The sequence below is a fragment of the Tauraco erythrolophus genome, chromosome 14 (assembly GCF_009769465.1).
Source record: "Tauraco erythrolophus isolate bTauEry1 chromosome 14, bTauEry1.pri, whole genome shotgun sequence".
Classification (NCBI taxonomy): domain Eukaryota; kingdom Metazoa; phylum Chordata; class Aves; order Musophagiformes; family Musophagidae; genus Tauraco; species Tauraco erythrolophus.
This window is the reverse complement of record NC_141478.1, coordinates 13,954,847-13,980,687: the sequence shown is the minus strand read 5'-3', so window position 1 is coordinate 13,980,687 and position 25,841 is coordinate 13,954,847. Positions and strand designations below refer to the sequence as shown.

The 25,841-nt window shown below is 38.9% G+C and overlaps 1 protein-coding gene across 1 annotated transcript in view; it reads left to right on the top strand.

Moving 5' to 3' along the window:
- The window catches only part of ATOSA (atos homolog A), a 41,303-nt gene extending 15,826 nt beyond the window's left edge, over window positions 1-25,477 (top strand). The window contains exons 2-11 of the mRNA XM_086620303.1: window positions 15,192-15,376; window positions 16,057-16,259; window positions 16,713-16,838; window positions 17,102-18,950; window positions 19,459-19,575; window positions 20,509-20,588; window positions 21,367-21,475; window positions 22,330-22,488; window positions 24,362-24,430; window positions 25,274-25,477. Of these exons, the coding sequence (XP_086476429.1) occupies window positions 15,192-15,376; window positions 16,057-16,259; window positions 16,713-16,838; window positions 17,102-18,950; window positions 19,459-19,575; window positions 20,509-20,588; window positions 21,367-21,475; window positions 22,330-22,488; window positions 24,362-24,430; window positions 25,274-25,477 (3,101 nt within the window). The remainder of the gene's footprint in view (window positions 1-15,191; window positions 15,377-16,056; window positions 16,260-16,712; window positions 16,839-17,101; window positions 18,951-19,458; window positions 19,576-20,508; window positions 20,589-21,366; window positions 21,476-22,329; window positions 22,489-24,361; window positions 24,431-25,273) is intronic.
- The last annotated feature ends 364 nt before the right edge of the window (window positions 25,478-25,841 follow it).

The window sequence follows — 25,841 nt, the reverse complement described above, 5'->3', positions numbered from 1 at the left end:
GGCCTCTTATTTGTGCCTAATGCTACTGATTTTTTTTTTTTTGACGTAGTTTTAGGAACAGTAAAAGAAACAGTCATGTTGTTCCCTTTTTGTCATTGTAGAGCCTCCCACTTTCTTCTGAAAGCATGATGAGTGAGGAGCAACAAGACTGGCCTGCCCTCCTAGGACTAGATTCAGAAAGAGTCAGTACTTTGTTTTAGGTCATAGAGATTTGAATTAAGATAGTGAAGTCAAGGTAAAATATTTTCAATTCCAAAATTGGAAATGTGAGAACTGAGTTTTTATTTTCTTAATGCATACAGCTAGTAGATGAATATCCTCTGAGAGACTCTGAAATATAAAAGGCAGTATTTCCTTGCTAGTAACACGTAGTCGAGCCTATGCTGTTCATACTCTGAAATAAAATTACAAAACTGTTTTCTGCTACAGTATTGAGAAGATGAGATTTAGAAGATTGAGGGATGCTGTGGAACTTTGGAATATAGCATATGGTGGAGTATGCTTATAGGAGAGATACAGCCTGTCTTGCAGTTCAGCCAGATCATCTACTGTCTGATGAAATTCTTTTCAAATTGATGTCTCTAACAATAAAGCTGCTGCCTCCAGACCTTGGTGTCTGCATAAATATATGCCTTTCCCTTGGTGAGAAAGGAGAGTTTAGGTAATGGTGGTCGTCCTACCTGAAAGATGACTGAGCCCTCAGATTAATTTCTTCATTAATTAGGAGCTTTACAAAAGGGATGAAGGTGGGGAGTTGGATTCTGCAAACTTAAATAGCAAGCACCAGCGCTAACAAGCAAGACTGTTGTTAAATAGTTAATAACAGATGGCTGAACTTCTGATGCAAACGATCAGACAGAACAAGAGAAGTTCTCTGCATCCTGACCCAGGGACTCCTCACTGCTGCCGTGGCAACTAACACTTTTTTCTCTCCAGTTTTAGCAAAGTTTATGGAACTGAAGATGACTCGTTGGTTTTGTGACTTTAAAATAAATTTTAAAAGGCAAAACAGACTAGCTGGGGGAGGAGAAAGCATAAACTAAGAGAATGTGGATATGAATTCCTAGAGGCCTTGGGTAGTTTAGTTCCTATAAGATCTTTCTAAAAGATGTCTGAAGGACTGTATACTTTAAAATGCCTGGCAGTTAAAGCATTAGTTTAAATACAAAAGTTTGTAAGCTGAGCAGACCTATCCGAATTCTTTTCATTTAACTTAACGTGAAAATTACCTACTGTAACTAGAATAGCATTGCAAGGGGGAAAGGGAGAAGGAGGTAGGAAGCTCTATGTATTTGGCCTGGGCATGGTACAGAGGAGCAAGGAAGAACCTGTAGCTTTGGGGTGGATGTGGCCTTTCATCTGACTTGCACTTGCAGCCAGGTGTTTGTCTCCGCTTGGAGTAGGAGGATGTTGCTGTAGGACAATGGAGGTCTCTAGTGGGGTCCACAGAAGGGGTTGAAGCTGTCTGTCACTGGACAGGGTAGGACCTTCTTGCCCCTTTGGTTCAATTGTTAAAGACTGGGAGAGCGTTCTGGAGAATTATCTCTACAGCCCTACTTTGTGCTCTTTTTGCTAAGGCGCTTGCCTTCGGCTGCTGTAAGCAGGATGCTAGAAGGGCTCCGAGTGCTCTCTTTCTTATCTGCTGTAGCAAAGTTACTCTATAGTTCCTGTACCTACTGTAATTAAATTCAAAATAGAAGCCTCCAAATCTCTTTTTAGGGTAGGATGCTTGAAGGAGTGTTGTTATAGACTAGACTTCATGGCACTGAAACTCCTGGAGAGAAGTGCTTCTGGGGCAGATTTTCACCTGGTCCCCTGCGAAAGCTGTCAAGACCTGTTTGTATTACTGAACGTGGGTTGCTTCTCATAATGCACAACCAACCCGTTGTAAGTCTGTCGTATCGGTACTGTTAAGAACACGTAGTTTCTTCAGCTCTTGCTGTTTTTGTGAGGTGCATCTATGCCTGTGGGTCTTACACTGTGACAGGGGCTTCTTTACGGAATGAAGGAAGTCCTTTGTGTAGACGTGTGCCAAGACACTATATTGTCAAGCTGTGTTTCCAGAGTGTATCATATGGCTGTTTGATTGTGTAGATGGATCAAGGAATTCTTCGGTCTCCAGGTGTATAACTCATAACTCAGTCATAATACTACTTCTAAAGGCAAGGGAAGCAAATTCCTGGAGTTCTTACCTGAAGATTTTTTTTATCTGTGATACAAACTGAGGCATGTTCAGGCTTTCACGTTTTGTTGGGTGTTACACAAGCGTCGAACAAAGGACCATCCTCACCTCAGACCTTATGCAGGTATCAAAGACGAAATCGATGACTTCAACAGAGGGCTGTAAGGAAACGGATAATACTGATCAGACAGATAATCTTGTGCTCCCAGCTACAGGCCAACAAGCCTTTGTCACTGTAACAGAGAAGCTGGAAAGCAGAGTCATTTTGCATCAAGTATGTTCTTCTGGACTGTAGGACAACCCAGGGCAGAGGAAGTACAAGTGGTTAAAGTAATCAGAGGCTAATTGGAGGTTTACTACAATAGTGAGTGGGAGACAACAGGAATGGTAGTAAGCTGTGGAATATCTTGAAAATAAAAAAAAGTTGTTTGCTTGTTATGAAAGGTGATGTTTTGAGAGGAAAAAAAGACAACAGGAAAATATGATTTCTTCTTAGACATGACCAGATGTACCTTCCTTGTAAAGCTGGATGCTGGTGAGGCATAATCTTTTCTATGTCTTTTTCACGCTCATTTTTGGTGATGAATTCCATGAGAAATCTTGCAGGCACCACTGGCACTTCCCCCAGCAGGCAGATAAGGCGCTGCCATCTGCTTGCTGAAGCCCAGGTGGTATTCACGTGGGCTGTGCCCGGTCCAGAGGTCCCCACTGGCAGGGCGTGTTTCCAGCTTCATCACAGCTTGGACTATGAAGAATTTATCTCTGAGGAAAAATCTTAGTATTTCAGACTGTTTTTTTCCATAGTCGAGAGTAAAAGCAACTCGCACTGAAAGCAGTTCTCTAAATGCTGTTTCCTAGGGACCCAGCCCAGCAGTAAGGGTACAGTGAACCCAATTTGCACATTTTTCTGGGGATAAAGAGGACGGGTTGCTTGTTGTCTAGATTCCCATGCCAGATTCTGGTCCTTTCCAGATCAGCCACTAATTCAGATGGTAAGAATAAAATGTTCTGTGCTAAAAATCTTTCAGATATATTTTTATTAGTTCTTAAAAATAAATGATTGCAAACCCCAGCCATTTACAGTAATAGCCAATGTAGTTATACGTAAACTTAAAAATCTTTTTGACTATACTCTTCTATGCTTCTTTGTTGTCTCTTAAAAGATCCTCTTCCTCCAACAAAATTATGCTTTGATGTCAGTTGTTAGTAATGAAATTTGTTTTCTCTATTGATTTTTAACAGAAAATCTCTGTATAATCTTTTTAGTAACGGAAAGGGTTGACAAAACAAGTATGTCTATCAGGCACTTGGATTCTGTAATGTTTGTGGGTTGTTTTTTTTGTGTTTTTTTTTTTCCTCCTAATGCTCAACTTGAGCATTCACAATAATTTATTAAATCTGTTAAACTTGACAAGTGAGTGAATCCTTAATGTTACCTGAACTAAGCTAGTAGCTGATGTGTAGCAGGTAATAACTTTTTTGCATTTCTGAGCTGAAGACGACTTGGAGAAATTTTCCTTAAAAGAAAGTAATTTTGACATCCTCAGATTTAAGTTTAATTCATTATTTACTTTGGACAATAGTACATTTTCTGCTGGTCTCAAATTCAATGTTTTTTCCCCGCTGTGTACTTTTGATTATATATTTGCAAGTTATCAAAGAGGAACTAAAGTTTGGTTTTATTTGTTTATCTGTCAGTTGCTTTTGCACAGGGTGCAAAAGAGGCTGTGGAGGCCATTGAGCTTTGACTGGATAAAAACTGTTGTTCTTCATGTGCTCCTGGTGTACACTATTTTTAGTGTAGTGTTTTGGTATTCCTAATGATTTATTGCTCTGGCTCTTGACTTGCAGGTCACCTGATTTTAGAGCATGCAAACGTAGAGATTGGACCCTTTACTATTCTATAAACTGTTAGTTTATCTAGAGCAGCAGGATGCTGCTGGTGAGATTGGGTTGGAAGTGGTCATGGAGGGGTGAACCCTGTCCCTTCGCTTCTCTGGAAAGTATGTTCTAAGAATACACAGTACAGGGTGTTACAAAACACACGTGCAACCAATAAACTTGGAGCGGAGGCCAGGGATGATGGGTTACTCGAGGTCAGCGTTGAGCAGGGAGACGTTTGCCTGCCTGGCCCTCACCGTGCCTGTCTTCACTCTGTGCCAGCAATGGCACAGTCATCCATGAACTCACTTTTTCCCTTGAGAAGGGAGAATTGTTTTCAACAGATAAGTTATGAATACACTATTATTCTTGCTCTAGTAGTGTTAATTTTAGCACTTTGGACGAGTGTCTTGCATCTAGGATTGTCATAAACTTGTTTTGTTCCATGAGCTGCCTAGTGGTTGGATGTTTCTGGTAGCCTTCAAAGCTGCAACGCAAGCCTGGCAGGATGGTTGAATGAAGGGGAGAGGCAAAGCAGATGCTTAAGTTTTGTAAGCAAACAAGTATGTTATTTGAAATTTCAGTGTTCAAGTGGGCCCAGTTTTTTAAAAGGTACTTTGCAAGATGTACGTGTGGAGGGAAAACCTAACAAGGTCTGAATACTCCAGAGTTTCATTAGTCTGGTTTATTTTCTTTTAAATCTTTGTGTAAATCAGAACTATAACAAGATAAATGTCACTCAGCTAGATCCTGATGATTCTTCAAATTGCCTGAAAACAAAGGAACAAAACCTGCATCCATCAAGCTGTTCAGTACTTGCACAGATGGAATAGGTCTAGACACGCAAAATGACTATTCTGATGGTTTAGGTTGAGCTGGAAGTTCATTACTGCCCAGGCAGTTGCAGATTTTTAATTCCTGGCCCATGAGGTCTTTTCAGCCTCATGGAAAACTGCACAGTCATCTTCTCTAGAATTTAAAAATAAAGCAAATTAACTTTCACCTATCTGGATCTTGGGTTAACTGAAATAGGATATCACCTGACCTGGGTAACAGTGCTGGCATTCTCAGGGCTCTCTTCTCATTCATAACACTATAGTTTTTATAGATTCCTCTAAGAAAACAGAATGTTTGAAATGGAGTGTTGTGTGCCCTTGAGGGGGAAGTGTTTTTTGAGTGGGTGCAGGGCTTATAGCTGTGCTGGTGAGTTGCTGATTAGCACCTCTTTTGCACTTGTACCAAATTTATAATGCTGGTAATGAAAGCAAGACTTTTTGAAAACGTGACACATCTAGATGATGATCAAAATTCTTATCCCTGAAGAAATGACATACTAATCCTGCATGTGGGAGGCCTCAGTTAGTTGTTTTTTTTAATAGTCTTTTAATAGAGTAGACTAGTTTCACCAAAAAGTGGACTAGGTCATAGATTTCCCCCCCGCCCCCCCCAAAGCATCTAGACTTCTGCCCACAGGCTTCTCCGGCTTACTGTTGTTTTGGGTATTTTTTGTTACCACAGTAAAACTGAGAAATTGCAATATTTATTAAAAATATATACTGATAGGTAGCTTTGAGGAGATCTTCAAGATACAAGAGGTTCCTCAGTAGTCTTTACAACAGTCATCTTGTATCTTTCTGTACATTGAAAAATGATACTTTTCAAGAGATTAAAAGCAGGAAGGAATTACTAGGGATGTCTGATTTGTGCAAGTTTAGCTTATTGAAGTCAGTATTTCCTGACTTAAGAGTCTGAAGATCATGGTTATCAAAAAGTATCTGTTTGGCTTGTTGGCACCAGACCATCGTGTGAAGATGAGAGTATTTGGCTACTGGTTGTTGAAAGTTTTCAGACAGTGGAAGGCTGAGTGCTTTAGTACTTACAACTTCATCTGCTTTGACTTGCTTTGTTGAAGGCTGAGTGCTTGCTGAAGGGTTTCCACAATGTGTAATCCCACAAGTCAACGTGGTACTTTTTTAAGGGGTTTCCCTGATTTCAGTGGCTGCAGCATCCCTGCTGATTCCACCCAAAAATGAATCAGTGCTTTCACATTGCACTTTTCAAATTCATTCTGGTTTATTTTCAAGAGGTCTGACTGTGATCTGAAGCAAACAACACATGATTTACCTGTTCTTTTTCTTGCAATGATCTTAGGGAAGAAGAATACCAGTTCGTGCCTGGTGATTATAAACTCAAGTGGAATCTGTGCTCACACAGAGCATAGCTGCCCTTCACTGGCAGGAGTTTCATGTGCTCCCATTACAGTTTTGTTCAGGTCCTTAACGACTCTTCCAAATCCTTCACTCAAAATCTTTTCAAGAGCTGAAGGCCACTTTATGTTCCTCCTCATAAAAGAAGTGTTATTTTATCAGTATTAACAGGAAAATAAGCACAAGAACACTTGAAAGTATATCGTCAAAGTTTCTAAGCACAATAAATATTCAAGGTGATGACATAAAGCACGAAATACCCCAAAGAGATTAATTTTTAGTGGTAGTGGGAAAATTTTAAAAAACAGCAGTTTTTGGCAAGTGTAACCTTACATCCCTATGAGTGCTATTCCCAAAGATACTTGTGTGTATTGTGCAGATGATAAGCTACAGAGGAATAAACCATGTAACACTTTTAACAAAAATTTGGTCAGCACAAAATACAAACATGTCGTGTTTTAAGTAGAGGGCTGTGCTCTCTGACAGCTCTCATAAGCATTGAAGTACCTACTGTAGGATTTTTAAACAGTCCCATGTTGTTTTCCAGTAACATCTGAGAGTGATTTATTATCACAAATTACTGCTTTCCATCTTTAAACCAATCTCTGTATAAAATATTACAGAAGTCTGCAAATAGTTGAATCTTTGTCAAGATGGATTGTTAAATTAAAGAGGAAACTTATGTCTGTCGTCTGGAATTGTATTGTGTTTAAGGCCCCAAATAAAATTTCTCGCATGCATTTTTTAATTTATGTATTATAAAAATGCTGTCACAGCTGGGGTTTAATGCAGACCTGCATTAATTAACCTGTTTAATAGGAGATATGTCTTGGCTTCCAAATGGAGTTAGACCTCCCAGCACTCAATTGCTGCAACTGTTGTATGGATGATGTGCCTTCAGAAAGAGATGAGGCTTAGCCAAATACACGTGCTTTTTCGTTGTTAATTCATGTTGGGTTTCCTTTGGAAAGAAAGCAACAGCTATGGAGCCACTGCAGTATGATATTTACAGCTAACATCAAGTTGAGTGAAGGCCTTCAGCCTGTATGTCTTCAGCCACATAGCTGCTGCTAAGCTGGTTCTTGAATTAGTGAGTAATGATAGTGAAGATGGTCATCATCTGTCACCATCCTCCTCTCCAATCTCAGTTCCTTTGACTGGGGAAGCCTTGATGAAAGAGTCGTGATCATCTTCATCAGTGAAGGAAGTGTGAAAAAATAAATTAATATTGTAAAAATCCCTTGTTAGAAAAAACATGTATTTTAATATAAAAGCACTTAATTATTCTTCCAGAAAACACCTTAGGAAGAAATTTTCACATATTCAGTAATCTTAAGTGCGCTCTGTTTTCTGTTCTAGGCTGACACACGGCTCCTTCAGCTCCCCAAACCCAGCATGCTGGATGTGGTTTCACATTGTGGCGGCAGTGACTGTGAAGCTAGCTTAGGTCTGGTGTCCACATTGCCCTTGCTTCCTCCTCTGAACTAGGGTGGGATTTAAAACAGGAGCATTTCAGTAATTTGTTTTCAATATAATTTTGCAAGACTTACACCAGTATAGTTAAGAGAGCGGTGAATCACAGTATTGATGGTGATAGCGAAGGCAAGATATAAACCCTTTATTCCCTTCCAATTACAGCTGAGTGTCTATTCTATACTTAGTGCCATATACTTATTCTAAAAGAGATGTTTTCTCCTAATTGTTTTCTTTTATGAACTAACAGAAATATACCTAAAAAAATAGTTTTGAGTTTTTTGTGTAGTCATATCTAACAAAATCACATCTAGGAAACTGTAATGTAAAGGAAAACACGGGTTGGTGTGTGCTTACTTGAGGGCATTAGCTGAGACAAGTCCTCTTTGCTCCTCTGTCCGGTTGTAGCACGTCAGAACAAGTAGTATCTTTTGTAACCCGTTCTGTAGACTAGTAAGTTTAGGGATCAGCAAAAAGCGCATGTTCTGTTCCTCCTTTGTTTAAAACAGTAAACACAGTAGCACTGAAAATGTTACACTGACATTTCAGCACCTCTTCACTCATGTCAGGATACAGTGGATATTTTGGAATATATGAGCTGTCTTGAAACGTTGAAACGAGCCTCAAACTTCACGTTTCCAAGTATTGCTTTCTTCCCACTAAATACAGACAATGAAATCATAATGATTGACCTACTTCACAATTTGTGATTTCCTTGTGGAGCAAGAAACAATTCAGCTTACATAATTCGTTCTTAAGTATTCCTTTTCTTTGTCCAGTTAAGAGAAAATAAAACCAGTTTCTCTGATCAAAATGCAAATATTGGATCTAGAATTTGGTTTAATGCCCCAAAATCAAAAGAAGCAGGTTAAACTGTTGTTGCTTAGGTAAAAATAGAAAGCTACAGTTGGAAGAAGACGAGTGACTCAGTAAGCAGTATGGTGATGGCAAAATAGGATGTCAGCCAAAACGCAGGAAGCAAGATGGGAACACCCAGATCAGTTTAACAGTCTGTATTTTTACACTCTCAAAAGAGTGGTAGTTTCTGAGATTACTGCAGCAAATTTAAGATTTAAATTAATTTAACTGGATTTTATTTCTGTACACATTAAGCTGTTTGAAACTAAATAAGTTTTAGTAAAATGTGAATCGTACATTTGTGTGTTTTTTTTTTTTTTTTTCCCAGCCCAATTTTACGACCAGTTTCTTTTTGGTAACTTTATTTATGGTAAAGCTGCCTCGAGATTAGCTCTGGATGCTGTGAGAGGCATCTGCAGAAGCGTGCGGTAGATCAGCAGTGATACACACATACCAGAGCAGTTACTGCAGTGCTGCAGTCTGGAGTGGGGCTGATGGCACTGATTGGTACTGATTGATTTTTATTGCTCTGGAGTAACTTCATCAGCTGCCATGTAGCCGTGTCTTGACTTTTAAAAATCCCCCTTACTTATAAGGTGGTATCTTTGATTCGTTTTTCTAATTAGAAACTGGCGCACCAACACAAAAGCAGGTGAATTTCTTCCTATTCTCCTACCCAAAACTAAGTAGATCCTGGAATTTTTTTATGGCTTCTACTCTATTTTCTTTGAAGTTCCTATGCTGCCATTTCCTGCCTACAGCTGAACTGTTTTGCTAATCAGGTAGTGGTTCAGTTTGTACCCTGGAAAAAGTAAGGAGACAGCAAGAGTAAGATGAGGTACTGTGCTGCTCTCCTCATCTCTTCATAATGGCTGCTCCCGAGCTCAAAGATCTTAAGCCCTAAGAATCTAAGGCAGGAGTCAATGTGGGGAAAAAAACCCACCTGTTTAGGACTATTCCTAAGAGGAGTAACCAGTTCATTGCATTTGTCTGAATTTCAATAAGCTTAACTAATAGCTTGTTTCTTGAAGCAGGTAGACCATCTCATGACTTTAACTCTTGATAGCTTAAATTATACATAAACTGTTAATATTGCAAGGCTTTTGAAGTGTGTGACTTCAGATATAATTACAGGTTTGTAATATGCAGACACAACGTGACTGCTCGTTCAGAGAATCATGAATTTGGGGGGTTCAAGGGCAACTTTCTTTTGAAGTGAAGCGTAACGTGGAATTAGTTAACTGAAGCATCTGTAGGTGTTCCTAATTCCAGAAGAGAAGCTGTTAGTCAAATGTTTACATTGCGTTTCATTTCCTTTACAGTAGTTTCTTGAATCCTGCCTTACTCTTAAACTAAGGATCTACCTTTAACCTCCTTCTTGGAACAGTGAGATAATAAAACCTATTTAGAGTTGACTGTTTTGGGGGAAGGGCCAGGGAGCTTTTGCTATAATTTTTTAAATGCAGAGTGATGCCTTTGCTGGGAGGTGATGGGTTCTGAATGCTGACAGTGCAGCTGCTTTTTTCTCCAGTGTACCTGAAATCTGATTACTTTAAGTCAGTGGCCTTCAGAATCCTTTATGGATGCCTAAAGATTTTCCAGGGAAGGTCTGGACTGTTATAGAGCGTGTTTAAAGGCAATTGTTAGTTGTTTCATGGACTCTCTAGAAAAGTAGCCCTCCCAATCAGTTGAAGTCAGGACTAATGGATACTTCCAGTTGAACAAATTTGTCTTCCTTTGAAGAAAGGCACTTTACCAAAACCTGCTCTGTTTCTGAGAAGAGGACGACAAGCTTGGTAGATTTTGTGGTGTCCAGTGCAGTATGAAAGGTGCTAGGACAATAAAATAAGCATGGCCTCAGCGAGATTACAGTTGTAGCACTGCCTGCTCATAGATGGCACAGGGCAGGAGGGGCTCTGCTGGGGCCATTCGCTGCCTCTCTGTCCCTGGCCAGGACAGGGCAGTGGCTCGGAGATGTATCTTCTGGTGGCCCCTGGGGAACAATGGGTTACATGATACCGAATGTCTTTGTTTCCTGTCCTAGCCTAGAAAATAGATTAAATGCTTTTCTTATACCCATATTTCAGGAAAACATTTTCTGTAATTACTACAGAAAATGCTGCGATAGGAAGGGGAAGGGAGTTGGTCCACACAAGCGTGACCTAGTTGGGAAAGGAGTCAGCAGGGCACAACTGGATCAACTGAGGTTTTGGGAGAGTCCTCAGGTTACAGTTAAGTGGATTTGTGACTCACTAGTACCACATACCTAACTTCTATAGGTGTTTTAGAATGTGAGCCAATATAATTTTTTTTTGAGAGAGTTAAGTTCTTAGTCTTTATTCCAATGCTCCAGTGATTGTCCACCCATGTGTAGTGGATGGGGGAGGACAAGGATTTGAAGACTCTATTTATGGCATCTCTTGTTAAATGGGCTCTTCTATTTGTCCGGAAGATGTAGAAAATCAGTCTTTGTTGAGGGTGGTGTGTGCAGGAGACAAAGGAAGACAAAATGATGTGCCTTCAGGTTTCAGTTCTCCACTATTGTATGCTTTGGTTTGTATGTGGTAGCTTCAGTCTAAATTTATATTTTTCCTCTCTTTTTCCTCCTAGAGCAGTGTGACATCTGCTGCTATCTCTTGTGACCACCTGGTCAATAAACTTTATTTTCAATGTAGTGATTAAAGGGCCGTAGTGCCTTGTTACTTTAATTCCTATGTACTTGTGTCAACTAACTGGATTTTTTGCTATTTTAAGGGGAATAAAACCCAGATGCTGCTGGGATGCATATTTTATGCTATTTACTTGCATGTTCCGTTGCTAGAGATGAAGCAGAAGAATAATATTTGTGTAGTCAGATTATAGGATTGAAGTTATTCTCTGCACAATATATGATCTGTGCCTAAACCAGCACTGATTCATACACAAAAGCAAACAGTTACAGCACACACAGTAAGACTTTTTTTAACTAAACACTGAGTTTGCTGTTTCTATAAACGTCTTTCCACTCTTGTCCTCAATTACATCAACTTGCATCATCTGTGTCTGTTGTACAGGAACAATTACTAGGCTTCTCAATATTTATAGTTTTTTTCCTTTATGAAAACTCTTAGAAGTTGCTAAATAATATAGAAATCTAGTGGAGCTAAAAAAGTCAATATGCCACATGAACTTTGTAAGAAAACGTATTTCTCCATATCCGTTGTTATTCATGCTTAATTTTTTTTTTAAGAGTCCAGATCAAACACCTGATTTGTTACATTGCTGACATAATTTTAAAATGTTGGCCCTGTCTTTATAATGCTGTCATGAAAACAGTTGAATTTCCTAGTTCAGTACTTGCTGTTTACCATCCTCTAAGGAGATGCAGTTTTTGTTTTGAAACAACATCGTGTTTTTGTAACTGCAGCCAATACAAATATGTGTCTCTAGCTACTTGAGTCTCCTTTTCCATCCTTAAGGCAAGAAAATAATAGATCTGATACAGGAACAGTGGCAGTGTTTGCAAATTAAACCTAGAATTAAGTTTTTCTGTTTACATAAAGTAATATTGTGTATGTATACTGAATCTTGAGTAATGATTATTTCAGATTTATTTACTTTGCTTTTTTCACTAGATCTTATTTACCAGATTCACTGGATCTTGCATTTGGATGTGCTTAACCTGTCTATGGCTTGTTATAGCAATTTGTGACATATCTCTCTGAAGACACTGAGCATTTTAAGTATACACCATAAGCTTTGGTAGCAAATTTTGTTAATGCAAAAAGAGGGTGGGCTTTTTACCTGAGTCTAACCAGCTCAGCAGAAGCACTCAGGCCATAGGGTTTATCCAGAAGCTTTTGATCAAATATTGATTCTTTCTAAAGAAAAGCCAAATAATAGAAAGTCTACTGCTTCACGTGGTAAGCTGCTGATGTTAATTAAAGGGTATGTCTATTTTACTGTTACTTGCCATTTAAAATTGTCTAGTGTAAATTTTCAGGTATCACATCTTACCGTGCACCTTTCTGTTACAGTAAGAAGGTTTTTGAGGTAGGATCTGTCTACATAAGCACATGCAGATCTTCATCAAGCTCTTTAATTTTTTCTTGAAAACCATAGATGTTTTTACAAATTTTAACTAAACAGAATTCCTCTTACATGTTTTTTTAAGGATGAATTCCACTTCTGTTTAGTCTGCTAAGCATGAGGCCATTCTTGTTAAAATTAATATTGCTCCTACTAAACACTCTCTAGATTTTTGAAACTTCTATGTCAGAGTAGGAAAAATATTCCAGTAGTGATCCTCCCTGCTGTGGCTTTCTTAATGTTGCCATGGCCTTTGGACGTACAAAGATGAGCATGATGCTTGTGTTAGCAGCGAGATAATGCTGCAATTACTTTTTTGTCAGCTGTAATACCCATATCCTTTTCAGAGGCTTTCCAAATCCCATTTCCCTATTCCTTACCTATTGTTCACCAGACTTTCAGCTGAAAAATATTAATAAAATTGCAGGTGCCTAATTTTGTAGGTGACTCATATGACTACCTAAGTGTCTTGTCCTCTCTGTTATTTACCATTCCTTTAATCTTTTGTGCACCCTTTATTAGTCATTTTCTGCCATCCGTCAGATGGCTGACCATTTTAACTCGTGCCAGATGATTTAACATACCGTTCACGTGCCATATGGGGTCCTCCAGGGTAATTCATCTATGCTCTGGCTTTTCTTCTGCCTGAGGGCAGGCAGTGGCCAGATGGATTGTCCTGGCAGCACCCTGTTCTTCCAGGACCTGCAGTCCCTTCCTGGTCCGAGTGTTCCCCAAGGTTACTGGGGAACAGGCAGCCAGCTTAGGCAGCTGTTTTGGAAGAGTTCCTTCTTCACTCCCTGTGTGGAGGATGGAGCCACAGGACTTGTACTGGTTGTGACACCTTTTCAGAGATGTGTGTGCAGATGTGACACGTACCACTTGGGTCAGGAGTGCCATATGAGCTGTGTGTGCTGTGGACAGATGTGGGTGCATGGTGGGAAGAGCATCACGGTTATAGCCCATCCCTGTCACCTGAAGCAGCTGTATAAGTGAGTTCCTTTAAAAGGGGGGAAAAAGAGTCAGTAAAGATGAGGACTCCTGTGCAATGAACTGAGTTCCCTGGCAGCAGGCTGACTATTCTTCTTTACCTTCTGTAGATCCCTCAAAATAGGCTGTAAGCTCTGCGGTCCATGGAGTACAAGCCTGGGCTAGGCAAATATGTACATGCAAAAGCTAGTTTTACACATTTCACAATTTGCATACGCAGGTAACTGCGCATTTAATTGAGGCTTTTGTTTCATGCATCCCTTTTTGTATGGATCTCTCAAGTCTGTCTTGCCACGTTGGCCAAATGCTCTGCTATTAGGGAATGAAGACAAAGATGACTTCTGTATTCTGTTTTTTTCCAAGTGGAAAGGTATTTTATGCATGGTAATCAAAACATGAATAGAAGTTAACTCTGTCCTTGTGGCAGTTTTGTTTTGGAGAATGAAATAGGACATTTAAACTAAAATTGTAAAGATGTCATGTGCTTTTGTTCCCCTAAAGCAGAAAAATAAAGGTAAAACACCGTTGGCAGCCTTGCCTCCACCTGCTTTTCTTTGCTGCTCTTAAAATAAACTTGGAAGTGAATGTATTTTAGCTTTCTCGGAAAAGAGTTTTTTCTGTAACCTCTTCAGTAACTAAATCATTTTGAAATTTAGGTGTTTCTAAGCAGAGAAGGGAATGACATGATCTGATCGTACATCAATCTGTTTGAATGATGTGTGACATCCTTGTGATGAGGGAGTAGGAGGAGAAGGATGCTCTACAAAGCACTATAAAATCAGTGGACTGGTGCATCCTACCTCTGCTGGAATTGAATGTACAGGGTAATTAATGAAGAGCAGTGCCAGCTGCTGCTTTGTCTACAGAGACTTATTGAGTTTTAATTCTTTGCACAAGTTTAGCCTGACCATGGTACAAAACAATGAATACTCTATATATTCCTCGGGAACCTTTTCTGTGTGTTAATGGTAACTAAAAATGGACCTCTCAAGTAAGCCTTGCTCTCAGCAGGAGGGACTCGCAATAAAAATCTTAAAGAACATTGTGTCCCACTTTTTCTGATAGAAGAATAGAAAAAAAAAATCTTTTTCAATTTTTAATGTGTTTCGTGATGTATTGTGGCTTCTCTTTCTATCTGTCACATGATACTAACAATGTCAAGTCATACTGCCATCAGACTTCTCCAACTAGAGCCCAGGAAACTTCCTCTAGAGAGGCTGTGATCCAGCTGTGGTTCTAAACATGACCAGGTGGTTCTCAGCACCACTGGAATCTGGTGCATTGACCTGTTACTACTTTCTTTAGACTATTTCTAATTTTGTCTGCTTGTAGTGACAACATTATGAGATGAGGAAAGACGTTTTGTGATGGTACAGCAACTTGGGCCTCATGGGGATTACAGCCAGTCTGATACAAGATCCATTTCCCATAGCTCTTGTTTTAAGTGTAAATTGAAACAAACTGCGGGGACAGCCAACAGTTGAAAGCTGCTTCTTCAGCAGATGTCGTTATTTTTTGTCTGGTTGAACTGGCAGATACTTTGGATGAATACTTCGAGTATGAAGCTGAGGAGTTCCTGGTCTCCTTGGCCTTGTTGATCACCGAAGGTCGAACGCCCGAGTATTCGATCAAGGGCAGAACAGAGGGCTTTCATTGCCCTCCTGCGCAATCAAGTCAGCCGCCAACAACTAAGCATGAATGCAGCGACAAACTGGCTCAGGTATGATGGTGCCCATTTAATTTTAAGTGTCGCGGCATGCAAAGCCAGCTGAGAACCCCGTGGTAGATTCACTGTTAAGCATGAAAAACAATTGCTTTCTGTCAGTCCTGCATTTAAACGAGTGTGTAATTCAGTATTGCACTATTAATAGATCTGTCCTTAAAAAGAGAGATCATTAAGCCTTTTGTCCTTGAACATGAAATTCTGCACGACTACCTGAATGCAGTACCTATTTGAGTCTTTATTATGCAAATGGTGAGCACTATACTTAGCATTCTTGGTCTAGTTTTTTTGAGTTTTTTGAGTTTATTTTAACTTCGTGCAGAAGTTAGCCTGTTCCAAGACACAGAATTTATAAAGATACTGCTTGAGTATGTCTGTCTAAGAGGATGGCTTGTGGAGAGAGAAGTACAAGGCAGCAAAGTATAGCGATTGGGGAAATATATTTTTCTAACCTCTCTTAATTTTCTACAGAAGTTGCTGAAACGGCAGCCATAAAGGATTTGTTAATTATTTTTCATTTAATAGCTCTGGAATCTTATCTCTGATTTGGTGAAACCTAGTTTACAGAATTTGACCCTTACCCTTTTCTAGTACTTTGGAACATGTTTTTAAAGTAGATTTAAATATGGCTAGTGTTTTTATGGCTTGCATATGTTGACATTTTTTCTTTCCCTCAGTGTCGTCAAGCCAGGCGTACCAGATCTGAGGTCATGCTACTGTGGAAGAACAATATTCCAATCATGGTAGAAGTGATGCTACTTCCAGACTGTTGCTATAGTGATGAAGGGCCCACCACCGAGGGGAATGATTTGAATGATCCTGCAATCAAACAAGATGCATTGCTGTTAGAAAGGTGGATTTTGGAGCCAGTTCCTCGACAGTAAGTTGGACATTAAGATTAGCTGATAGTTGCAAGAATCTGGTCATATTAAAGTCCTTAACGTAATTGGGTAGTGGTTTTGAACTGACCCTCTACTATGAGGACTTATCTAAGCAAACCACTATTTACCAGTGAAATCTAAGCATCTTTTAATCTTAGTCTTCCTGTACTCATACTTTCTGCAGTGCGCATCGTGCAATGCAGAGGATGAAATGCTCCTAGCTGAAAATGGTTGGTTTTATACATTATTTGTTATCTTAAATTGTATAAATTATGATGTGGATAAAAACAAATCAGGCTTTGTAATCTTCAAAATGGTGGGGGAGTTTTGTTGTTTTGCTTGATTCAGCTGTGTTTTATTTTCAGAATGAAGATCTGAAAATGTTCTAGTTCTAATAGTTCTCTGTATGTATTCTGACCAACATCCATGTGTTTCTCTTAATAACATTTTAGGAGTGGAGATCGATTTATTGAAGAGAAGACGCTTTTATTGGCTGTTCGCTCTTTTGTTTTCTTCTCTCAGCTAAGTGCGTGGCTGAGTGTTTCACATGGTGCTGTTCCCCGAAACATTCTGTACAGGTACGTCTGGAATGGAAAAAAACTCGTTTGCTGTTCACAGATTGTTGCAACTTGTCTTAACTGTTCTTCCCTTCTGTTTGCTGTCAGAAAGTGCCATGTTGTTGGCCAAGTACTTTGGTGGTTGTATAGGATTCATATACTTCGCAAAGTACAGCAGTTGCTGGTGTCTCTAGTGCTTTTTCTTAGACATTTGTGTTATGAAGTAGATGGCTAAAGACTCTTCATTTAGATATTTCTGTAAATGCCCTTCTGTATTGTTTCAGGGTGAGTGCTGCAGATGTGGACTTGCAATGGACGTTCTCCCAGACACCAACTGAGCATGTCTTTCCTGTTCCTAATGTTTCTCACAATGTGGCCTTGAAAGTCAGTGTCCAGTCCTTGCCCAGACAATCGAACTACCCAGTTTTGACCTGTAGTATTCACACCAACCTTAGCTTTTACGAAAAGCGAATGCAAGAGCGTAAGTTAAATCAGCACAGCGATTCCAGTGCGGGACAGCAATCCAGCACCTCCAGTCCTCAACGCTTCCGTGGGAAACAGACGTGGACAATGACACCTGAAGGCCTACTTATTGGAAAAAAGACACCTGAATTTACTACGTCTATCAGAAATTTAAAACTTTATTCATCTGCTGGACTTGGATCTGACTTTGGAGCATCGCAGTCTAAAGTTCAGTGCTACAATACTACAGCAGATAGTAAGACACAATCTCGTGAAACACCTGTCAGAACTTTTAAATCCTTTTCTCTAGTTGATTCCCGTGTTTCGAATAGTCGTTGCTCTCATCAGCCCACAGGAGAAACCAATCCTTTGATAGGATCTTTACTTCAAGAGCGACAAGAAGTCATTGCAAGGATTGCTCAGCATTTGATTCACTGTGATCCAGCTACTTCACCCGTTGTTGCTGGACGTCCGTTCAACATACATGAAAACAGCTCCACTACACCAAAAGCTTTTCGGAGTACTTATGAAGAGGAAAACTTGCCAAGGAAAGGCAAAGAAACCTCCCCTGTTTCTGTTGCCAACTTAGACAATGCAATACAAGAAGATGGTGGTGAAGGCAAAACTAGAGCAATACCAGAGATCCCACTGCTTGGTGCCCGTGTTCCAGCGAACCGCTGTGGCCGTCAGTCGGCAGGAGAGAGCAATCCTCTTATTGATTCTCTGCTCCAGGAGCGGCAGGAGGTGATAGCCAGGATTGCCCAACACTTGATTCATTGTGATCCAGCTACTTCTCATGTTACTGGACATCCATTCAAAGTGCACGAGGCTAGCCCAGTTACTTCAAAAATATTCCGAAGTACATATGAAGATGAAAATTTGCTGAAGAAAGGCAAGGAACCATCTTCTGTTTCTTTTGCTAAATCTGATTTTCCTTTGTTAGAAGGCAGTAATAAATCAAGGATGAAAACACCTGATACTCCTATCAGTCCTTCTAGGCTTGATGGAGAATTGAAGGCTTCTCTGAAGCTGCAAGCAAGAAGAAAATTGGTTTTGGCACAACCCAGTGACGCTGTCCGAAATGCATTTCATCAGACTTCAAATAAAACTTCTCACACATTTACTAATGTTCACACATCGTCATGTATTAAAGAAAATAAATCTCAATTGCCAGATAAATTAGAAATGATACATTCTGGTTATGCACAGAAAGACCAGATAACCAGCAGAATTAAACAGTGTTCCAATTTCAGCAGCACTGATGAACAGATTTGCACAAATAAACTTAAAGAAAGAACAGTTGTTAGTGAGAACAATGGCATGGACAGTTGTAACAATTTACAGATAAATAAATGCAGAATACTTGAAGGTACAAGAAAAGCAACTGTGATGCACGTGTCTGACTCTTTGCACAAAAATGAGCTCAAGTGTTTAGATAAAGACTCAAAAAACCCAAATGTTTATGAGCAAAATACTCAACTTATTAGTATTGAAAATTATTTAAATAAAGACCATGACAGTTTCAAAAACAAAACCAAACAAGATAAAACAAAAACTGCCCATGATGAGAATGAAGACCCAATAGGCCTCGATTTCCAAAGCACTTCTCAGAAGAAATCTACAGAAGATGGTGTAGTTAAGTGTGAGAGGCTGAAGAACCCGGATGTACAGGTAAATACATAGAGGAAAAGACCAATTCCTGTAGCTGCTCTTACTCAGCTAGCTTGTATCCTGTATCTGCTCAGGACCATTATGAAGAGGGATTTAAGGCTGACTTCCTAGGAAGCAGTGTGTTACTGTTGTCTTCTTGGTCTGAAGTAACGTTTGGCTGGTATTGCCTCCTCCATACCTTCTTAATTATAAGTTTAACACTGAGAAGAACTTTGTCTTATTCTGCTTATGGTGATAGCATTACGAATGATAGCTTCCATAGGCAGTTAGGCATCCTGTCTTTTTATAAATATGCCAGTGTCTGAATATGGTATGTGATCTTTAGTGAGCAGTCCGTGTGACTGTAGGTGGAGTCAAGGGGAATTTATACTGAATATTTCGTAATATGCTAGTGTGATCCAGATCCACCTGGTTCAGAAGTCATCTCCTTTACAGCGATCAAGGTATTACCATGGTAGGCCATTGAAATGTCCCATTGATATCTTGAGTAAATTTGTTTTGCTGACAGAAAGCACCATCTCTAAAACACGCAAATATATGGCGGAAACATAATTTTAGATCATTGGATGGAACTTCAACCAAGGCTTTTCATCCCAGAACTGGATTGCCTCTGCTTTCAAGTCCTGTAAGTTATTGTTGAAATGATAACTTATCTTTTCAATGAGAAAGGAAGAATTTTGTTCTTTTAATATCTGTGTATGGTAGAAAATTTGACAAATTATCTAGATGAAGTGTGTACGTTTTACATTCAGTGTCAGAGTGCATACTCTTGCAAGTGGAAAGAAATTTCAGAGTTAACACTCAAATGAAATTGAACAATAATTCTGGAAAAGAAAATACTAAAGAGGTAATTGCTGAGATCCTATCAAGATTAACAAAAGGTGATAATAGAAAACTCTATGGAAAAAAAATGCTTTGGTGCTATTTTAAAACACAAAATAAAGAATTTTGAAGATTAGTGTTTTACGTGTAAGCTAACATTTTGTCATTTAAAAGTTTTTGTGTGAGTTATTAATACCTGATTGCCTATTATTCCAAAGCTTTTGTTTCTGTGAACAGTTTGTACCGCATATTCTTCAGCAATCAGAGATGTCATTGTTGTGATAAGACAGGAGGACATTGGGGAAGTGTTACAGTTTTTTGGTAGGTTGCTGGGAATTTTAAAGAAAAAGACAGTCCTAATTAAAGCTACTGAAGTGATGTTCTGTAATCAACACATGATACATTTTATTCTTCAGTGCTTGTAAAGGCTGTCATATTTTGAGGGAACTTGGATGGAAATTGTTATAGCCTGTTTGTTGGTAATGTTCTGTACCGTCCCAAAGAGACGTCAGCCTCTTGAATGAGTCTTTATTTAAGTACTTCCTGTTAGTCAGAATTTACAGTCTTGTCATTAGTAATTTTAGAAGTTTCTTCACTAAGTTTAGAATGTATAGAAATTACTGTCTTCTCTGTTTTTTTAATGTCATGAAAATTCTTGGCAAACTTGTGCTTAATTGGCAAAATTGGCCTTACTAGAAGTACAGTTTTCAAATTAGCATCATCTTTCCCTCTTGAGGTTCCTCAAAGAAAAACACAGTCTGGATGCTTTGATCTGGATTCATCACTGCTGCAGTTGAAATGTCTGTCTGCAAGAAGGTATGTTTTATTTACCAGAAACATTAAGAATTTTTGGGGAGACATCATATATAAACATACCTGTATGCAACAACAAAACATGTTGGTGAAGACAAAAAATGCATGCCTTTCAAAAGAATCTTTATTTTGAAATAAGACTTGGCAGACGAGTTGCCCCAGGGGTCTCCAGGTTAGCACGGCTCTGGGACATAACCATGGTACAAGAGCTGCTGCCAGATGAGCTCTGTCCCGTGCAGAGGTAGATATGCTGTAAGATACACTTGAATTTTCAAACAGAAGAGATGGCCATTGATGATTCTTCTTCAAATCGGTGTTATTTTTGTTTTATGATTTTTTATTAGTGTTGAACGGGTTAAATGTTTTGGCTTAACTTGCTCAGAGAACTTAACTTTCAAAAGGGACTGACCATGACCTTTTAATACATGTAACAAAACAGCTTTTAATATGGTAGTTTGATGTTGGAAACTGCAGGATATGAGATAAAAATATCTGCATAAAAGAGAAAATAATCTGATAGTTTGGTTCCTGCTAATGGAGTTAATGAACAACCTAAATTTTTATTGTCTTTATCCCTTGCATTGTAAAACTTGTGAAAGTGTTTTTTCAGTTAACTAGAAAATGTTTTGCTAAAGTATTAAGAGGCAACATTCAACTGTTACTTCTTTAGGAAAACATTTCATAATACAGTTAGTAAATGATTCTTTCTAGAGCTGTTTATACCCAGATGACAAAAGCAAATGTGTTTATCCTTTTTATTTATTCTGCCTTTTTTTAATAGCCCACAACAATGTATAAACAGAGACAGCGATCCAGAGAGCCATGGGAAACCATTTTTAAGTTCTAGTGCTCCACCAGTAACAAGTCTCAGCCTTCTGGGAAACTTTGAGGTATTGCATATTCTCTAGAATTCTTGTGGTACTTTTCATATTCCTCTGTACTGCTTTTAAAAATGCATTACTGTGAATAATTCCAGCCTGATTACAATGTAAAAGTTCATAATTAAATTGAATAAAATTTGTTTTCATTTACAGCTGTGAAGGCACATATTTTACGCCCCAGACATCTTCAGTCTCAGAGATTCAGATACGATGAGTTGCTTATAACTTCTATTTCCCACTGTGGTCAAGTTAGGAGGTGTTCTGTTGACTTACGAGATTTAACAACCTGTAATTGTTCATGTTTATATATGTAGAAAAAAAAAAAAATCACATTTTCACTCTTAGAGTCTACTTAATATGTCACAAAAGCTATGTTAAATCAGCGTAGTAAACAGAATGTATTTGCAGTGTAGCCTCCAGCTTTTCACTTCATATAGCATATTAAATATCAACAACTAATAGATAGTGCATTAACGGGTTGTATTGTAGTCCAAATTTTTGAAATATGGAGTGAATATGTTGAGGAAAGTTATGGATTTTAGATTTTTTTTTTTTCAGATAGCATATGTCAAGGAAAGTCATGCAGAGATCCTGTTGCAATAAAATTCTCTGTGGGCTTTTGCACCAGTTTCAGTAGGATGAAGACTGGATTTCAATGATGTTTTCTCTTAAACCACTGTCATCTTGCCGAGTGTCCCACCGTTCATCGTCATTTTCAACTCAGTGTTGATTTTTGGCAGGTCACCTCCTTATGAAAGACCTAAGTTCTTATCTATAAACTTGTTTCCTTGTTTGCTGCTTAGTTTTGCTATGTTTTTATTTGAGGCCTTCCCAACCTAAGCTGTCCATGTTTTGTTTTTCAGGAATCTGTCCTGAATTTTCGCTTAGACCCGCTCGGTGTCGTGGAGGGTTTCACAGCAGAAGTGGGAGCAAGTGGAGTCTTTTGTCCCACGCACATGACTCTGCCAGTTGAAGTGTCATTCTACAGCGTTTCAGATGATAATGCACCCTCTCCTTACATGGTAAGTGTGTGGTTGGATTTATTTGTAATAACTTCTGATGGGTGAAGGTGAAGAACAAGAGCTTGGTGAGTAGAGGGTTCAGGAAGTGGGGATTTGCAGACACCTGGGTTGTTTTCAGTTGCTTTTGATGGAGTTGTTCTGGCCCTTCCTCCTTTCCCTAACTAGTGCTTTTTTTCTCATTGCTCTGCCCCACCATCCAGCTGCTCTCATCTTGGCATATTGAAGGTATTTGTCTCCCTCCACACTGGAGTGATCAACCCTCACCATCTCTTTTTATCTGTCTAACTTAAAATAGGCAGTGAGGCAATAGCTGGACTTCATGGGATATGTTTTGTTGTCCCAACAAGCAGCTGCCCTGGGCAACTAACCGCCCTGCCAGCAAGTGCCTTAGGTGCAGGCCGAGGTGCAATTGCTGATGGAGACCTTAGACTCAGAAGTTATTCAGCCTTTTCTTTCAAAGCAAATATTGTTTGAGCTAGTGTGACATGCAGCACTCTCACAAGCTGCGTGGTTTGCTGATGTTCGCGCTGACACGGTGTTTGTGTTCCCGGATCTGCGTGCTAGTTCTGTTCCATGTTTCTACAATGACAGCACAGTTTTTGGATGTCTAAAAGTGCTTCCTTGTAAAAAGCAAAAGGTGTCTTGTACGCTAGCATTGAACCAGACAGCTAGATTTGTTCTGAATGGCTGTTAAGTGACCTCAGTGTTACCTGGGTGACATATCTAATTTTTAGAGTTTTCATATGTGTATCTCTGTCTAAAATACAATAAATAGTTTAAACATGAAAGTAAAGCACTGAACATCTGATTGTCCCAATATTTAGATTTTTAATAGCATTTACCATATTTCTGACCTTCTGTTTTTGAAAGTATTCTGAAAATGAAATGGTTTTGCAAGTTAAGTTTGAGTAATAGAGTTTAAACTTGTATATATTGTCTCTTAACCACTGCAAAGAAGTATCTATTGTTTTGCTTTCATCTTTCTAGATTATTTCACGTGATTTTCCAGGAGGTGAAGGGATTCTGATGTTCCTCAAATGGTTAGAAGTAGCATTGCTTATTTTCCTAGCTGGGCTTCATTGTTTCAGGCTTTTCCACAGACTCTAAACATGCTGTTATGACTGAGTCTCCCAGGATTAACACAAAGTTTGTATAGTGCCTCCATCATCAGAAACATTGTTTCTGTTTGTATAGCTAGTTTCTCTGCTTCAGGGTCGTCTTTTGTTGGTTGTTTAGGTTTGTTGTTTTTGTGGTTGTGGTTTTTTAAGTCCAGTGCAGTGGTGTACATCATTTGTGCTCTGAAGGTCAGTCAAACGTATACTCTGCAGCAGTACCTTAAGGGTGGCCTCAGCAGCGTCACAGTGCCATGTGGGACACTTGGATGCTCTGTAGATCACAGCTGGTACAAAAGCAGATGTCATTGTCACTGAAGTTTGGATTATCATGGAAGATTAAGTGTATCTGCTGCCTTTGAAAAGCAGGAGTTAGTTCTGTGAGGTTTGGAGTATTATTGATGTGATTGTAGGTGATGTAAATGTGGAAAGGAGGAGACAAATCTTCCGTTTTAACTTGCAAGCCATTTTGAAAAGAAAGCTCTATTTTGCCATAGCTCCCTGACTGCTAGTTTGAAGATGTGGAAACTTGGATCTTGTTTCAGGAAGAGAGCGTACTGCTTATTGCACAGCTTTTAATGATCTGCCAAAGTATCTGCAAGGCCCCTACTGTTGATCTTTAACTGCATCTAAAATGCATTACCTTCTCTGTTTTTATACATTACTGATTGTTTTTTAGGATAAATACAATTACATGAATAGAACATTTTGATTTGTTTACATCTCTCCCTGTGAAGTAAATGTGTGTCTTTTTTTTCTAGGGTGTAATTACTTTAGAGTCCCTTGGTAAAAGGGGTTATCGGGTGCCGCCTTCAGGAACAATACAAGTGGTACGTATTCAGCAGATAAGGGTGCCTTGAAACCACTAATGTCAAGAAAATCATACAGAGGAGATGAGGTTATTGGAGATGAGCATGAAGCTAGCAGTGGAAATGTGCATCTCTATAGGTACTGTAGTTATTCAAAGTAGAAATCTGTGTAATTTGTGGAACAAAAAAGAACTCCCAACCTTTGAACCCATCTGTGCTGTGAAGAGCCTTAAAATCAGTTACTTGAGATTCAGAATAGTTGGGGATGCTGTGGCTTTGAAGAAGTAATGGAGATGTAATTAGGCCATAGTCCAAATTCTGAAATCCTTCTAAAGAGATTAAGATGAAATACTCAGTTGCATCTAAATTTGTAATATTTTAACACCAGCTATTATTTGTAATAAAATCCAAAAGTAAATAACAGTCATTGCTTAGAACCAATGATCTGCCTCTTTCTGTTAAGAATGCCATCCAGGGTAACACATTGGTAATTTCAGGTTTAAAAGTGGAGCCCACCACTGTGCTTCCTATGAGTGTATTGTGTCTAGAAAACAGTGTAGACAAAAAGCTGACCGGAAGAATAAACAAAAATGGAGATGCAGATTAGCAAAGTAGTAGTAGGTATATACTAGTGTTTCATTCAGATGAGATTCTTTTGAGTATTATACTTAAAAATGGGAATTGCAAGTGTTGAAAAACTGCACAGTGTTTTTTACATAAATGTTTCTGTATGGCACCAGAAAAAAGTGCATGGAGGACGGTGACTATTCTGACAGGTGGAGTTTGTTTCGTTGTTCGGGGATTTTTTAAAATTTGTCATCTTTAAAGAGTATTATATTGAACCAGACCTTATTTTATTTTCAGACCTTATTTAACCCTAACAAAACTGTGGTGAAGATGTTTGTGGTGATCTATGACTTGAGAGAGATGCCAGCTAATCATCAAACATTCCTACGGCAAAGAACTTTTTCTGTTCCTGTGAGACGAGAAGTCAAGAGAACTGTCAATAAAGCAAATAGTCAACAGACTGAAGAAAGGCTACTACGCTACCTCATACATCTGAGGTAAGCTCCTTGGAGTTAAAAAAAAAAATAAACCAACCAAACAACCCAAAACCAAACAAACAAAATCACAAAACACAAGTACCTGCCAAAATTTCTCATGATTTCTTTCCCAGCCAACCTTTCTGTGTACAGACTTATCTTTAAAAAAGAATGCTTTTAACTTGGTCTTTAAGCTAGACAGTAGAGGAAGAAGAGCTAATAAATAATTTGGATTCTGCCTGGGAGAAACAAAGTTGAAATCTTTCTTGGCATTGAAGTATTTTGTATAGCTTTGTAAAGCTTAATTCTTTTCTTACCAAGACAGATTTAGTTGTGCCTGGATCAATGTACTTTTTTTGAGGTTACAGGAAATAGTGAGTGTGGATGTC